The 16,656-nt window shown below is 40.6% G+C and overlaps 1 protein-coding gene across 10 annotated transcripts in view; it reads right to left on the bottom strand.

The window, feature by feature from the left end:
* The window catches only part of C1H8orf34 (chromosome 1 C8orf34 homolog), a 156,672-nt gene extending 140,537 nt beyond the window's left edge, over positions 1–16,135 (bottom strand). For 2 of the 10 annotated variants that reach the window (XM_074552033.1, XM_074552042.1), the window contains exon 1: positions 15,458–16,129. In XM_074552033.1, coding sequence (XP_074408134.1) covers positions 15,458–15,526 — 69 coding nt within the window. In that variant the 5' untranslated portion in view covers positions 15,527–16,129. Of the gene's footprint in view, positions 1–14,895; positions 15,021–15,452 lie in introns of those variants that run through there. The other 8 variants (XM_074552081.1, XM_074552089.1, XM_074552072.1 and 5 more) reach the window with 7 other exon arrangements.
* Positions 16,136–16,656: the final 521 nt, after the last annotated feature.

Here is a 16,656-nt window from a genome sequence, read left to right as displayed (position 1 = left end):
AACACTCCTCCAGTAACTTTGCATTACTACACCATTAGATTTACTCAAGTTGTACAGAAAGATAAATGTGAGATGATGTTTTAAAACATTCTACAGACCAGTGTTTATAGTCAAAGTTATTAAATGTTCTGTGTAACTTCTATGCATTAAGGTTACTAAAAAAATTGCTTTCATTTTTTTTTTTAATCTTGACCAAGAATTTTTAAACTATTCACATGGAACTTCAAATAATAACCAGCAATTACAGAGACACAAAATGGAGAATGTGAGTTACCAGAGTCCAGGGTGGGGAAGTTCTTACACAGATTTAATTACCTTGACTTTAGCTGCCTACATAAATTAACGCTAAGTTTGCTCCAGCAATGTTCACTAAACAAATGCCAAAGAAGTTAATACATGCTCCCTGATTGTTAGAAATTACTAAAATCCTGGCATTTGGAAAAGTATTTTTTGTGCAGCAACCAAACAACTATGAGCAATATGCATTATAATTACAAGTTTTATTCATACACTTTGAATAGATTAATATCTATTCAGATACACATCTTAATTTCTTGTTATTTACCTGTGAGAGATTGACTTGGTCTCCTAAGATTTCATACCAATGTTGTAATCAGCTTTTTAAATAGATCTGAATGTTTAATATGCAACAATACAACAGAGATTTCTCAACTGGAAAGGTCAGAATTTACTGCCATGGAAAAATCTGGAAATTAGTTTTCACCACAGCAAAACACAAAGAGGTTTTTTTTATACTTGTAAAATTTATATACTGCAATTGTGCCTGGAACTCCTTAAATAATAATAAGTGCTTTTTACATAGCATTTTTAGAAGACAAATAGATTAGTATTTCACATGTAAGCAGTTGCTTGATTCACTTAAAACTACTTGTATCCTATTTCCCCCCCCCATAGGAAAGGTCACACTGATTTGCCTGTCACAGGTGACACAAGATGTGCAGCATCTCATCAGGGTAACCACCACTGCAGACTCTCTGCAAGTTCTCAAATCTTTTGAGAACACTTAGTCAAGTTCAGTTTGGTTCAACATTGCTTATACTCAGTGCTTCTCTAATTGCAACTGGAAAATCTTTATACTATTACAAGTAACACTTTTATATTAAGTTATTTCAACCAGTGTCCACTTAAGTATAGGTGAAGCTTTTTCTTAATTAACACACTTGAACTTTGCTATTTGGGGAAAAAAAAAGCAAAACCCACAATGAAATTGGAAATAATTGGTCTCTTTATTGCAAGAATACAAGAATCTTTTGCCATGCAGAAGTTATCAGTCCACAGATATAACAAAACTTGATTATAAATGCATGAATGAATAATATTCTAGTAAATATAAAAATAACTATAGTAACTAATGAAAAAATAAATATTGACTGATCTTCCTCTATTTTATGTACTATCATCTATTAAATGTTACCACACAATACTGGCAACTATTTCATTTCTGAAAGATATCAGTGTACCTGAATCTATCTTCAGCCCCAACCAGGAAGATACCTTAATAATTCCAGTTCAACTGTAAGCAAAATCCACCTCCAATAGCTTCCATTTGTCATCCACCAGTTAAGCCAAAATACCTCTATGATTTTCCTCATAAGCAACCAAGATGACAAAAAAATTGCTTCAATGATTTTCTTTTCTCTTAATATTTTTTGCAAAGTTCTGACAGATTTCTAACATTTTTTGCCTTCATGGATTATCTCTTCATTTCAAGTCAAATTTAAATAGATATTTCTGCTACTCAAGGTGAAGAAACTTCTGAGAATGAAGATCCAATCATAGTCAGACTATGAAAAATGGAAAAAGATGTGCAGGTGTCCATTTTGACCTAAACAGTGCAGCAGGCTTGAAGCATCCAGGTTTGGAATACAGTATGAACTGTGAAGAATCAGGCAGGAGAGACAAAGTGGCAAAATTACACAGAAAAGAAAAGGTTAACACTGAGCACAGAGGTACCATGCTCTACATGGCTCCAGCCACTTTCCAGGGTTCCCAAACTGCTTCCCACTGGCACTACCAGGTTCATTGCTCTGCCTCAGTCCTGAGAAGTTACAGTCACTGTTTGTCTCCATCTAAAAATGGCTGCAATTTGGGGAAGCACTCCCAGGCTGCTGTCTGGGATTCCTCCAGAAAAGGGGCCCTTCAGGGTTGGGGTTTCAAAACACACACACACCTGGCAAGGCTGAGTCTGAGCCCACGAGATGACACCACCTGCTGAAGATGAACACCACGCTGCCCAGCTGGATGCTCCTAGGACAGAAAACCTCTGCTTGCCAAGCAGGCACCAAGATGACCCTGCTGAAAATGCATGGCCCAAGACCCTCTCCTCAGATTTACTTGTTCACCTCATTTACTGGCTGTGTGCTGCCTTGGAAGAAGACTCAAAACTCATCAGGCAGGTCTCCTTTGAAATATGCCAGGAGAATTTCTGTCACAATAGATAGGGTACCTTTTCCTTACTACAGCCAGAAGATGAAAATACAATATTAAGATAATACAGATTTTCAGCAGACAATTGATTTAACTACATATAGGAAGGGTAATATTTTACATACTATTTGAACACCTTGAAATGTGTTCAATATTTTACATACTGTTTGAACACCCTGAAAAAAGATACAACTGTATTCCCCAGAAGGCATGGAAAAACAAAGTATCAGGCATAATTCAGTAGTCATAATCAGAACAGCACAGATATCTAAATAATATTTAGCTTTGTTCATTTATGAAATACTGTATTTTATTTTAATCCTGCAGTATGTAATGTCAAAAATTCAATCTAAACAAGTGTATCAGGACAGTCCTGCATGAACTTTGTTCAACAACCAAAAATCAATTCCCTGTAACTAGACACAACTACATCATCCTGTGTGGAACTGTAGAACTGTTACTTGAATGCTCTTTTTTCACCCAAAGTCACAAAGAAAAGGGAAAAAAAAGCTTAACCAGTGCACAAGTGCATTTAGATGTCACAAAACGAAGAGAGAGATCTGATCACTATCAGAAGAGACTAAAGCCTCCCACTCTACTTCCCTACTTCCCATAATTGTATTGCCCATTGCAAAGCACCATGAGGAAGAAGGCATCCCCATACAGAAACAGTCACTGGAAAACCTCCTTCAGACAAGACACTTCCTCCTTAGAGGAAGGATGTTCTATAATCATGCCCAGAAAAGAATTCTTCAACAAAAGACAACTGATGAGCCGAAGTGAACATACAGTTGACCTATATGAGGAAAAATACCAAACTCTGTTGACCACCTACAGTAGGATTACATCCAGGCACATCTTTAACAGAAGAGAGGTCTAATGCCATTATTTGTTCCATTAGAACTAACTTGCATGCCCAAGTCCTTAAAAAACCTCACCTAAGGAAGTAATGTGAAAGAACTCATAGTAGCTCTAAAGAGCAATTGAAAATAGAGAACTGTGTCAGTACCAAGCTGCAAAAAAAAAAAAGGCTCTGAAATGAGAGGATGTCAGACATCACTGTTTGACCTCTGAGACCAAGTGCATTGGCTGCACTGGCTTAAGGCTGACACTTCTATCATGCCCACAAATAAAGCAGGTCTGAGATAAGGGGGACAGCTAAATAAATACCAGCTTACATAAACTGGATACACTTTCCACTCTGTAAATTACAGATTAGCTAAACTACATGTATGATGGCAATATTAAAGCCATTAATGCAAAGTGTAATTATGAAATAAGAAAAAAAATATCATCAGTCTCTGTGTACCAAAACCACAAACTAATGAATATATTTTTCCTGATAGAAAAATTACCGGAAAAAATTATTTTAAAGACATAAAAAAATCTGAGTACTAATAATTATATCATATGGATCAACTTACTAGTCACTTTCTAGCACAAACAAGGTAACTTCAACACTTACACAGAACTGATATGTTTCTTGAAAGTGTCATTCGCACTTTGACTATCTCCTCCATATAAACTGTCACATGGATTTAGTCACCATGACACTAGCCTACCAGGGACATAACCTGCAACATCAAGGAGCTGTCCTCTGGCTCAGGTTTTCAAACAGAGGACTAAAGGTCTATATTTTACAAGAAAGCTAGAGCCTGAGGTGGATTTTTAAAGAGGTACTACTGTACTAACAATTGGAGACTTTCTGTGGGTAGCAACAGTAATTAAGGACAGATAATTGAATTATACCTAGAACTGGAGTTAGGCCCATCATTTCTCATCAGACTCTTCTACCATCAAGACTGCAATGGCTTAGGCAACTAAAAATCACTTAATTTCTAGAAGCTGAAATTTGAGTTATTTTAGATGATGATAGGGTTTTGAAGCTGTAGAGCTATTTTAAAGCATTCTTAATTTGATTTTCTATTGTTTTTTTATTTAGAAAACAATGTCTGTGAGTCACTGATGTACATTTTGTTTGTTTCCGAGACTGCAAAGTAACTTCCCAACCCTGACAGCGATTGCCCAATTAAAGTTTCCTGATGATCTGATTGCTCTTTATTTAACATTATGCTACATTTGCCTGGCTATGAGTGAAGACCTTCCTCTTGTAAATCAGGGTCTCACCAACTGCAGCAGGGCTCCCTGTGGGAATACAGGACGCTCACATGGACTGCGCTGCAGCCTTGAGACTTCTCAGAGCTCTGAATTGCCACACTGAGCAGTGGAGAAGGAGGGAGAAATCCATTTTTTCTTGATTGTGTGGCACCAATTAATGGGATTAATAGCACTACCAGGCACTGAGGCAACATAAAGAAAGAAGAGAATGCAGAAAGACCATAATGAGCCTTGCTGTTAAAACTCCAAACCATGTGAAGACTGTAGGAGCCAGTGAGGTTTGCAGGCTCTATGCAGACAAACAAGACAAAGAAAGGGGAAACACAAGCACAAAGTAATACATAATAATGCAGCAGTACAGCATCAGCAAAAGAAGGAATGTAGCCACATAACTGACAATCATTTTAGTATCCTAACTACTATATATTTTATTTCCTTTCTTTACTAGTTAACGTTTTTTCAGCGTCTACATGTTAAGTGGATCTTCATTCTGGCCAACTTTATTTTTCTAATCTTTTTTCTATTATCACAGGGAAACATAGAATAAAATAATTTCTCTTGAGTTTCTTTTTCTCCCCTGCTGTCTTTTTCTTTCAGGTATTCCTCCTCCAGGGAATAAGAAATCAAGATTAAATCTGTTACTCTAGCAATTAAGTCATCTTTTTGTGTTTATCTCTCTGCACTGTTCCTTATTGGTAAGTCTACATCCAGCTTCTGTCTGCAAATAGCTTCATTGTCTTACACTTTGTATTAGACTACAGGCATTACTATCTAATGGCATTATTCTGAACCATGACACACTTAGGAGGAGCTCTGAAACACCTTTTTTAATTTTTTAACTGGTGTTTCTATGTCACGCAAAAGTACGTCATCAGCACAACTATGGCTGGTGGTTCATATGGCGCACCAGAGGAATTTCTGCATCTGCAAACCTTGGAGTTCCCCACTTGCATTTCCCTGAATATCTCTGCTTTGACCTCACTATGCAGGAAGGACAAGGCTCTTCAGAATCCTTAGGAGGACGAGCACTCAGGTTGCACTGGATGTATTGAGCGTGTCATACACGCAATGGACACTGCAATTAACACAATGTGTCTGAACAGGAACACACAACACCTGCCACATTTACATGGGATCTCTGTCCAGCACACACGGCATTCTCAGGCCTGTCCCAATGATTCAGCGTGCCTGTATGCATTTCATAGAGCAGCCACATGCACACACATTTCAGGCTGAGAAATCTCAGTACATTCAGTCATGGAAATGATCCCATCTCTCTTTTCTTCTCCTTCAAATGAAATAATATCCTTAATTGCACAAAAGCCCCCAGTTCCATCTTTACAAAACTATCACAGAGTTTGCATCATAAACCTTTTCTCTTTCTAACTGGCCTATGCATAATTGCTTCCACAGGTTCTCTTCAAAGGTCACCTACAACTGAAACTACCCTTCCTTTTCAGTACTATGAATCATCTCTCATGTCTCCAGATTCTGCGAACCATCTCTCATGTCTCCAGAAGAGACTTCTTCCACTTATTTAGGCTTATAGGATGAATTCTGTTATTAACAATACAGAGCAGCTTTCCTGCCCTAGTGCACCTAAAGGAACATGGAACTTACGTTCATTCAGAATTTCTTTCTTTGATAGAGATACCCGACCAGAGGAATATTTCACAATCACAATCTGTTTACCTCTCCATTCATACAAATGTCAGCAGAGGCACAATGCCTGTCAAATTGGAGCGCAGCTCCTTCTTAATGAAGGAGCTCATGGTACAGGAGCCAGTATTAATAGTGGCGCTATGGACACCTAATTTAACTCTCTGGCAAATCCATGCCTAAGAAATACATCCAAGATCAAGTACTAGAGGTGTGAGTCAGACACTGCAAAACATACATACTTTTATATATAGTAAGTTATATTTTCCCTGTCTTTCTCACTCTTTGGTTATACTCTTAGCAACCACCACCATTAGAACCTTTCTTTAAAAAAAGAAAGTACCGATTCCAAGTAACCATTTGACAGATTAAGATTAGATTATAAAAATACAACAGAAAAGAAAAAGAACATGCTGCCAATATAGCATTATTTTTTTTTCATCCTACCCCCTCCCATTTCCTGTCCTTTCTCACTCTCACACTCGGTGTATTCGTATGGTCTGTTTCCTTCTAATTTGTTCAGCCGTCCTCCCTAATTATTCGATTCACTTTTCTGCTCCTTCACAGAATCAACAGAGCTCCACGACATTCCCCCAACCTATGGGGAACTGCACCTTTAAAAGACAAGATCCATACAAAGCTAACAAGCACACAAGCTTTGCAGATCTCTCATGCCCACCTAGTAGCTTGCTACTGGAGAAAAGCAGTTGCCTTCTCTCCTTCCTTCACCCTCAGGCCACCTAACATCTCTCCCAAGTCAATGACACATTCCCCATCAGACTATGGGGTGACCCACTGAGCTCAGCCTACTGAACAATTTTCACTTCTTTGTAGACTTCATTTTCTTCTATTTCATATTCCCAAACTGGGTAACTGTAACATGACACAACCACCAGTTCTGGAACAAGGACAGCAGGAATGTGCAGCCAGAAATGAAGATTAACAGGACCTGCAACAATGGGCTATTAAATCAGCCTCATAGCCCATAGTCCTGAATACTAAACCATCAGAGTATCTGGAGTAAAGCAAACTATGAGAGAAGGCAAGATTCAATTAAAAAGGCTCCAACACAGTTGAAAGGCCCAAACTTTTGTGATTCCTGCCCTAGAAAGCAGCTCCTACAAAAGCCAACAAAAGAGCTATTGTAGAGTAAGTATATTGTACCAGACACTATAGAGAAATATCATTTATGAAGAGAGTGATTTCATTTATTGAATATTGCAGAGAGCTGGAAAATGAGGAAGGAGAAAGGATGTTTCATTTAAATACACAATTAAAAGTTTCCACTGTCTGAACAGATTTTTTTTAAGAGGTGGCTAATGTAAAATAGCCTTCTATTTATGCACATGCATTCTTCATTTTGTATGTGCACTTCTCATCATTGTAACACATCTCCTCATAGTGCTATACCCAATATATATATATATGCCAAAATCCGAGGTGTTTCACTGGAAACTCTACGTTTAAGGCAAAGATAATATTTGAATCTTATGTGAATAAGGGATGAAAACTGCCCAAATCAACAGAAGAGCAAAACCAGAGGGGTATCATAACTACAGCCAAATGATTCTGCCTGAACATTTATAGATGGAACTAAAAATAAGTATTCAGTGAAACTGAGTAGAAAAAGGAGAATTGGCACAGCATACAGGACCTGACATAAAAGTTAAGGCCATCAAAAATGTGTCTGTTGCAAGCCTTTTTAAAGGATATTATTACCCTCTCTAGTAAGAGCAGATTTGGATGTTGGGTGGTCTTGGCAAAGGCACAGGTGTGCATTTCAAGTGATCATGATCTTTACCTGTGTCCAAGGATGAAAATCTGTAATCCTCATTTCTCCTATCAGCTGTGTGCTGCTTTTCATCGCCTTTAGTAATGTGTGAGACAGCCCACTGCTTTAGGCAGGAGCCCAAGGGTTTCCCAACAACTGCATTTGAAAATGCTCTTGCTTTCACTCATTTTTAACCATATCTAGGTTACGGTTTCAGGCAGAGGAGACCCTTAACATAGAACCTCTCCTTCTGTCATACTTCACAGCTCATATCACATTTCTTAGGAGAAAAAGTGTGCATCTCTGCAAGGGGGATAATACCCAGTACAGGAAAGAACACCTCGTTTTTGTCTGAGTAATTACAGACACCAAAGTGTTTGGGTAGAATTTGTTCCAAAAGTTAGTGAACATAAAAATGCTTCCAGACACCTCTTGCAGTCCAGAGGTAAAAAAGTATCTCTATCCTTCCTTCATACAAAAACACATATGCTTTCTCAGAAAAACAAAATACCATAAGATTTTAAAAAATATATTAAAAATCACTGTATGAAAAAATTCTAAATAATCATTAGACAATTGAAAATGAGAAACTAGTCCCCACTTCTGTGTTTGCATAAATAAGACAAATAAAAAGACACAAGTGAAAATAAAATATATTGGGGAAAAAAGGAAAGAACATTGACTAAACATTCAAAGTAAGATGCAAATTGTAAAAGAACATGTTATTAAAAATACTCTTAAATATTATGTTTCTAATTCAATTTAAATATTATGTTTCTAGCTTCCATTTACTAAGTAACACTTTTAAAATATGGAACACTAATAACAGGTGTATGTCTAGGTGTTTCTTTTTAGTGATGGCATGATAAAGCAGATAACTAGGAAACACACGTGCTCCAGAACAGTAAAACAGGACATCACGTGTGGCAGAAATGCTGGTTAAGGTACTCACTGCTCCCTTCCCTCCCAGAAGCTCCCAAACAGTCTCAGAAGGCTGAGACTGTGCTTACTCCACAGTATGGATACTATCTGGCTCACTTGGAAAAGCATAGATAAGTAACAGCAAAGTGTGTTGGAAAAAATTATAGGCTGAGTTAAAACCATCAAAGTATTTTACTTTATATTTGCCACTTAACATTGATCTGTTGTACCAAAACAACTGGACTAATCAAAAGCAAAAACAAACAATTGAAGAACTTATTTCAATACTGTTAATTTAATCCAAAGCTTTGAAGATATTTCATAATGTGATAAAACAAAAACAAAGAAGACCAGTAGTAATGGGCTTATTTTGATTCAGACTGATTAATTATTAGACAGGTTACCAGAAAAAAAATCAATATCATATCTGCTAGCTTTATACCTTACCACTGAGCAGCCATCATCTATTTGCTAATACATGATGGTGAGACCAACTCAAGCAAGAACTACTTCTCATTTTTCCAGGTATTTTTTGATGCAAGATATTTATGCCTTCTGCTCCCCTTCTCAAGAAACAAAGAAATCGTCATTTTGAGAGTTTAAAAATATTAAAACTTAACATAACAAAAGGATGCTATTATGGTACTTTTACCTTATCATTCCGTATTTTAGATATAATTCCTCCAATTTAACTGCTACTTGGATTTTTATTTATTTCTGTGTCTGTTGCCAAATAATTTAAAAAAAACAATTAAGAATATAATTAAGAGAGCCCACTTTTCCATTTCAAGCACTATGGAAACGAGGTTTATGTGATTGCTATCTATGTTCTTGGCCACACAAGTACATACCCGTATCTATGATCTCTTTCACTGTCTTTTTCCAATGTGCTTTTGAAGTCTTCAACTAACTTAAGACAAATTCCCAGAGGAGTAAACATCACAAAAATGCAACTTCTTTTAAATGCTGAGAGGTAGTAACTAGTCAGGTAGCAAGATAGTGTAATTTTCCTCATTCAGAAACATTTTTTTTCCTAATCTTAGATTACATGGGAAGTAGAATTATTACTGTCTCAACCACAGGGAAATTTCTGACATTTGCATCCTGTTGGTCACCACAAAAGCTAAGTAATAAGCATGAAGCCATTGCTTATGGAACTGTTTGTTAATGGAAAAGAGTGTGTAGATTTAATTAGGGTCTTTCATTTGTTTTCCCTTAAGTTTCTAAGACACTACGAGATTATATGATGAATTCTCAAAAATGCAAAGGACATCTCTACACCATTTTTCCCTTTGACTTACATTCCCCTTAAATAGGTCTTTTACTTCAGTGCACATTAAGGCTACAATAACACCTTACTGTAACAGGCACCAACAAAATTAGATAAATAAAAATTAGAACTTGATTGTGATTCCCTATCCCATACTGTGTAAGACTGTAGCATTTCTAGATCACTGTTGGCTTCCACACATTATTTGAAAAACAGCTAATCCTGGCTTCCCTGCAACAGGAACTGCCAGGCTGAAACAATGCCACTGACTAATCAGTTAGTGCCTAAAATAATCCTTGTGATGTCTAAGTACTGAAAAACTCAGCCTTTCAAAGGCTCCATCTAGCTGCTTGAAATCAAATGCTTCACTAAATACATTTCTGTAATCCATAACACAGGCCCTTTCACACTAGCAAAAGTGTGATACCCATTAAGTATAATACCAAAATACTCAAAATTGTGAGGTTTTGAGCAACCTCAAAAGAAAACAATCATTTAAGCTCACCCCTATCATTCAAATTGTAGATATTGCAGCTTGAAACATAATTTTATACTGTGAGAAATTGTGAACTGGTTAATTAGACATTCAAGTTGACAGTATCTACCTTTGTGTATTTAAGAACCAAGGGTAAACACTGCTTCAGAAGACAGTCCAAAATTCCAAAATTCATCATCAAACTTTGACTAAGCCAGTCATAAGATGCACTAGAGATAGTGTTCATCACCAAATAGGCCAACGTTTAAGTGAAAATATTTTATTTAAATCATTGACACCACTGCATAATATACACCAATTATACTATTTCATTTAGGAAAAGAAAAACCACCATAGATTAAAAAAAAAAACAAACAGAACAGCTTCCCATTGTATTTGCTTTAGTAATTATGTGTCCTAAAGAAAGAAAAAAAAAAAAAAGCTAAGGGTGGTATTACGAAGCCTTTGTGTTGTTTGAAATAAAAATTACAGTTCTAACCCCACATTACTTGGAGAAAAAAAATCTTAAGTAACAGGAGTTTGGCATGTTTACTTTGAGAAGAGTTATTTTGGCTTTTTATAACTCAAAGAAATTACAGTTCTCGGGTTTGCATAACAACAATGTACCTGCTGGATGCTTTTTAGCCGCAGTTCGAGAGATAAAAAAAATCCAAAACACTAAATTTATCTCAGAGCTCTTGAAGATTTATTGCAATCTGTTCTCAAGAGTGCTTATCCAGCTTTCAAATTCACAAAAAGTAAGTGTCAGGTTGCCCAAATGAGAGCACAACTGGATGCAAAGAGATACACTTGTACAGAAGAATAGATGTATGGATAAAGGCAGCAGGATTATTCATTGAGATTATTAGCACACAAAAAGAACTTGTTGGATTGGATGCTTGAAATGCAAAGTGGGTCAATACTTCAGTCAGACAGAAATGAGTGGGTGCTGATTCTGAATACTCTGTCCTAGCCAATTTTAGGCACATACCTCCTGTTCACATTTTAGAAAGATGGAATAAAAAAAACAACAGTGATGCTTCATCACAGAAATAATTCATATTTAGAATTCTTGTTACATTCCAAGTCAATGTGAAAAAAAATAAAAAAGAAGCTAAAAAAAATCAGGTAATGCCATGGTATGTGTTACCACAAAACTCCCAGAAAAGAGGCATTTCTGAAGGGCATTCCTCAAATCTAAACTCGTTGTCTGACCGCAGTATTCTCAGATGCCAACAATCTCTTACAGAAAGATGTCTAAGCTTTCAAAACCAAAGGAAAAAAGACAAGAAACCCAAACACACAAAAACTACACAAAACAGGATAAGGATGCTCATGAAGCCGGACAGAATATAAGGGGTCAACTTAAGACCTTACTGTCAGCACTAACAAGACCTGAATGCCCTGGGGCATTCAGAAGCTGCATTATAGGTTCACAGCAACCTTACCTGCAAAAATCTTGGACACCTGAAAGATGAGATGGTATAGAAGTAACAGCTCTGAAAAGTCATGACTTGGGGACCTACATTCAAAAGGGAAAATGAGGCTGCAGCATCGAAGTTGTTTTGCAACCTGTCTCAAATCTCAAAGTTGACACATTCTCTGATGTACACAGTAATTCCCGCCCACCCTCCTTCCCACCTCTAACCCATAATAAGAATCTACCTTGTAAAAATGTTTGGAATCAAGTGAATCTGGTCTGAGTAAACATTCATAGCTGAGTGGATAGGGTTTCCTACCTACTATGTGTTAACATATACTGGTAGTCATGTCACTGGAAGACCAATGCCTGCTGCGTCAGCTTAAGCTCCTTAAGTCTTTCTCCAGGAAGTTTCTCCTCACATTTCTTTACAGAGGGGGAAACAACTTTCTAACCAAGGCAGAGCCTAAGGTCTTCCTGCATCTCATGTGTCAACACTTCTCTTGAACACTTCTCCTTCACACAAATTAGGAATATAATTCAAGTGTCAAACCACACAAAACTTCAGCAAAGACATTCTTAAATAGGTACTGCTGGTTAACGAAGTACAAAAACCCCTAACCACTGTAACAGAAGGTCACGAGTACAGGACAGCATGGAGAAAAGAGACACAACCTGGATACTGGAACACAATGACCTACTAGCAAGAGCAATTACTGCTCTTAACTGTAATGCAGTGGAATTGTACTTCACCTTCAGTACAGGGCCAACTGTTCCACCCCTAGCATTCTGTGCCTTTGTAATAGTCTAAAATCAATGGTGTAAAGTCCCTCTGATCAGTGATTATTCATTATGCAAGTATGAAATATAATCTCTTTATGCATCACTATCCCTCCCCTCATCTCAGAAAGCTCACAGGTCCTCTCTCCCTGCCCTTCCTTCCTGTGACTGCCCTCAGCTTCCCACTTTTATTTCATGCACTCCCTAAAATGTTGACTTGAAGCATATACTGAGCGATTACAGTCACAACCTGCTCAACAGATAACATGAGAGAAAAATGAATCCAAGTCCATTCTGTTCTGAGTTGCTATTAGAAAATTAGTACTCCCTGAAAAAAAAAAAATGGCTGTCATTCATGACAACTGACAGTTAATTAGCATCCAAACCAGAAGCAGTAGAAGAAAATGCTAGCTGTTCCTGGATGAAAGACCAAGCACAGGTCTCATTTTGAAACGTGTCAGAACTTTTAGACACGTGAAAAACCGATGTGTTAGTGACTGATCTGCCTGTGAACACATGGCATTCTTGAAACACCACAAAGCACATCTAATAGTAATACTAGTGTGGAGTACAAGATTCATCTCTGCATAGTCTTTGATCAACTCTCATCAACTTCAAATACCCTTCTTTTTTTAAGGACTACAAGATCAAGCACAGGCTACAGATCTTCAATAAACTGTTGAGAACAAAAAGTACATCAAAAAATTAAATATGCAGGTAGATTTTAAATGGCCAGTCAGGAAGTAGAGGAGATAGGAATTATGATCATCTTCTTCCCAGTGTAATGGATTAAAATAACTGCAAACAGCTACAGGAATGTTATACCCCTAGATCTTAAAACCAGTCATTAGTATTCAGGTGTAAGTAGATTTCACACCAAAAAGTCTTCCTGGTATATATGAGTGCACCAAGAACCTGTAGACAGCCTGCACAGTTATTCAAAGGGCCTTTCACAGATTCTGAATGAAATTCCTACATTACAAAGATTAGTGAAATATGTGGTGATACGTGAAATGCTGAAACAAATACAACTTCTTAATCTTTTTCTCCACCACTGATAACTGAAACATCCTACAAGAATCCAAACAGAGACATGCATCTCATACTACAGAGAAACTAGGTTAAAACACAGTGACTCAGAACAGAGATGCCAAGTGGTTTGCTAGAATTTTAATGTGTAAACCTATGGGTTAAAGAAATTTAGAAGAAAATGGGAGCTGTCAAGGGCCTAACCCTTGAACAACCCCAAAGCACTGAATCCCCATTGAAATAAGCAAGAGTCAGTTACGTACTTAGACCTAGCAACACAGCTGATTGAACAGAATTTTATTCAGGAATTGAACCACACAAATGTTTCCATTTTTATTCAATTTCTTAACTAGAAAAATCACCTGCTATTCCCTAGTACCCAGTTACTGTTCCATCAAATGTGACTTTATTTACTGCAAAATAAAAACATCTAATACTGCTAGCACTGAACCAGCACAGTCTATTTCAACAGCCTATGCACACAAAAAATATAAAAACAGACCATTAGCGAACAATTTTCTAACAAAATTTGAACCTTTCTCATGGAGGGTGGTAAAATATACACTGAAGATGAGGCGTCCACCCCACCAGAATGAGATTTCATACATAGTAAGCTTGATTGAGAACAAGTTAAATACTGAAAAAAGACTTGTGCCTTGTGATAATACTGCCAGAGAGCAGCGCATAATATATGTGCATTTTGATGTTTAAAACTGCATGAGAAACAGGATGATAAAATGGTAATAATCACGATTGCTCTAGCACCCTTTCAATTTCTAAGTATTCACAGCTTACGTACTGAAATAGTAAAATATGCACATCTCTGCATCTACAAATCCCTGCAAGTGCATCGCTGTGAGAAAACGTTAAATCTCTAGCAAAAACACGGTGTGTGACTGCAGATAAAAATTTCAGAAAACACCATCGACGCGGACTTTTCGCAGGACAGAGTTCCTTCCGAGCGCTCGGTGCAGAGGGTGTGTTTCCCGGCGGGAGGCACCCACCTGTCCCTCACCGCTGGCCGCTCACGAAGGGGCAGCGCCCGGGAGCTCGCCCCGGGCCGTGCGGCGCCCGGCGCTCAGCGCGGCCGCCCAGGAGCCGCCGCGGGTTGCAAGCGCCGCCTCCCTCACAGCGCACGGCGGGAGCGCGCTCGGTCCGCGGCTCCCCGCGGCCGGACGGCGGGGCCGGGCCGCTGTCCCGCGGCCGCCGGGGCGAGGCGGCAGCGCCGCGGGCGCGCCCCGGGGATTCGGGCCGTGGGCGGGAGGGCGGACAGGCACCTGTTTGACGACCCGCCCGGGATCGTGGTGGGGCGAAGAAGCGGGGCACAGGCTCGGGATAGCCGGGAAGGGAGGGCTGCGGGGAGCTCCGGCGATCGGAGGAGGGACACGAGGGCACAAGCGTGGTGCGGGGCGGCAGGACAGGGTGAGGGGTGCCGGCACAGCCGAAGCAGCGCCTCAAACTCATCCTCGCCCCTGCGTTCACCCGGGCTGCGCGGGGGGCCGCGGCCATCGTGGGGACACCCCCGCCCCCACCGCGCAGGAGCCGGCCGGCAAGAGCGCACCTTACCTCGAAGAGGGGACCGATCTTATTCTTCTCCAGGTAGGCTTGGATCCTCGTCTGCTGGTGAGACGCCATGAAGAGCTCCGGGGGCGGGGGCTTGAGCTCGTCTCCCCCGGCGGCGGCTGCAGTCCCTCCGGCTGCTGGCGGCTCACTCCTCCGCCGCACAAGGGCTGCCACAGCGGGAGAGGGCGGAGGCGCCGCCGAAGTGCCCGGGACGGAGCTAACTCAGGTAACTGGGGGCGGGGAAGGAACCGGGTGCCAGTCGCCCGCTTAGCCGGGCGCGGGGCTGGCAGCCCTCAGGGAGCAGCGGGCGGGTGCTGCCTGGAGCGGAGGATGGTGCAGGGAGGAGAGGAGCTACAAAGGCGGCCCCCGAGCCCGCGCCGCTCCGCGCTGCGTGTGTCTGTCAGTCCGTCTCTGTCTGTGTTTCTGTGCCAGGCAGCGCCTTGGTGACGGGAGCGGCCGCGGCTCAGCGCTGCCGCCCTCGCCACAGCGCCGCTGCCGAGGCCGATAGCCGCGGGCTCCTGTCAGCTCCGCGGCCGCCGGCGCCCGTTGACGCCCGGGCTCGGCGCACAAAAGGCGGGAGCGGGGGAAGGGGGAGGAGAGCGGGCGGGAGGCGGGGGCTGCTCTGCTCTGCCGCCGCCGCTCCCCTGCCCGCCCGGCGACGGGCTTGCCCCCGGCGGAGCCGCAGCCCCCCCCGCCCTCCCCGCCGACGCTGGCGGGGCCCCCGCCTGGCTCCGGTGCCCCGGGCGGGGTGAGCGCCGCGGGCCGCCCGGCGTGAGGCACCTGAGCCGCACGAGAAAACTTCAGCTGGGGAAGGTCGCGGAGGAGTGAGACGAGTCGCTCTGCCAGCAGGGAAGGGGGACGGAAAGGCTGCAGCCAGCGCTTTTCCTTAATTTCTGTTTCAATTATATTTAAATCTTAAAATGCTACCTTTCTTACGATGCTAATGAAATTTCCAATTAGGTGCAATCAGCATTTTAATGGAATAATTGGAGTAGCTATGCAGGTACATCCTGGTCGTAGGTTGTGTTGAGTTCCAGCAAGCAGCCAAGGGCACGATGGAGCAAGTAAGAAATAATCAACTGGCTTCAGAAAGTAGTGAGTTAATGGGTACATCAAAGAATTATTCTGTCTTCAAGTAATCAGTATCCCCCCCATTTCTGGAAGCAGGATCATAACCAGATTTTTTTCTCCCTCTATTTAGA

This window comes from Zonotrichia albicollis, chromosome 1 (genome assembly GCF_047830755.1).
Source record: "Zonotrichia albicollis isolate bZonAlb1 chromosome 1, bZonAlb1.hap1, whole genome shotgun sequence".
NCBI lineage: Eukaryota > Metazoa > Chordata > Aves > Passeriformes > Passerellidae > Zonotrichia > Zonotrichia albicollis.
The sequence above is the reverse complement of the archived record's forward strand: the minus strand, read 5'-3'. Positions and strand labels throughout refer to the sequence as shown.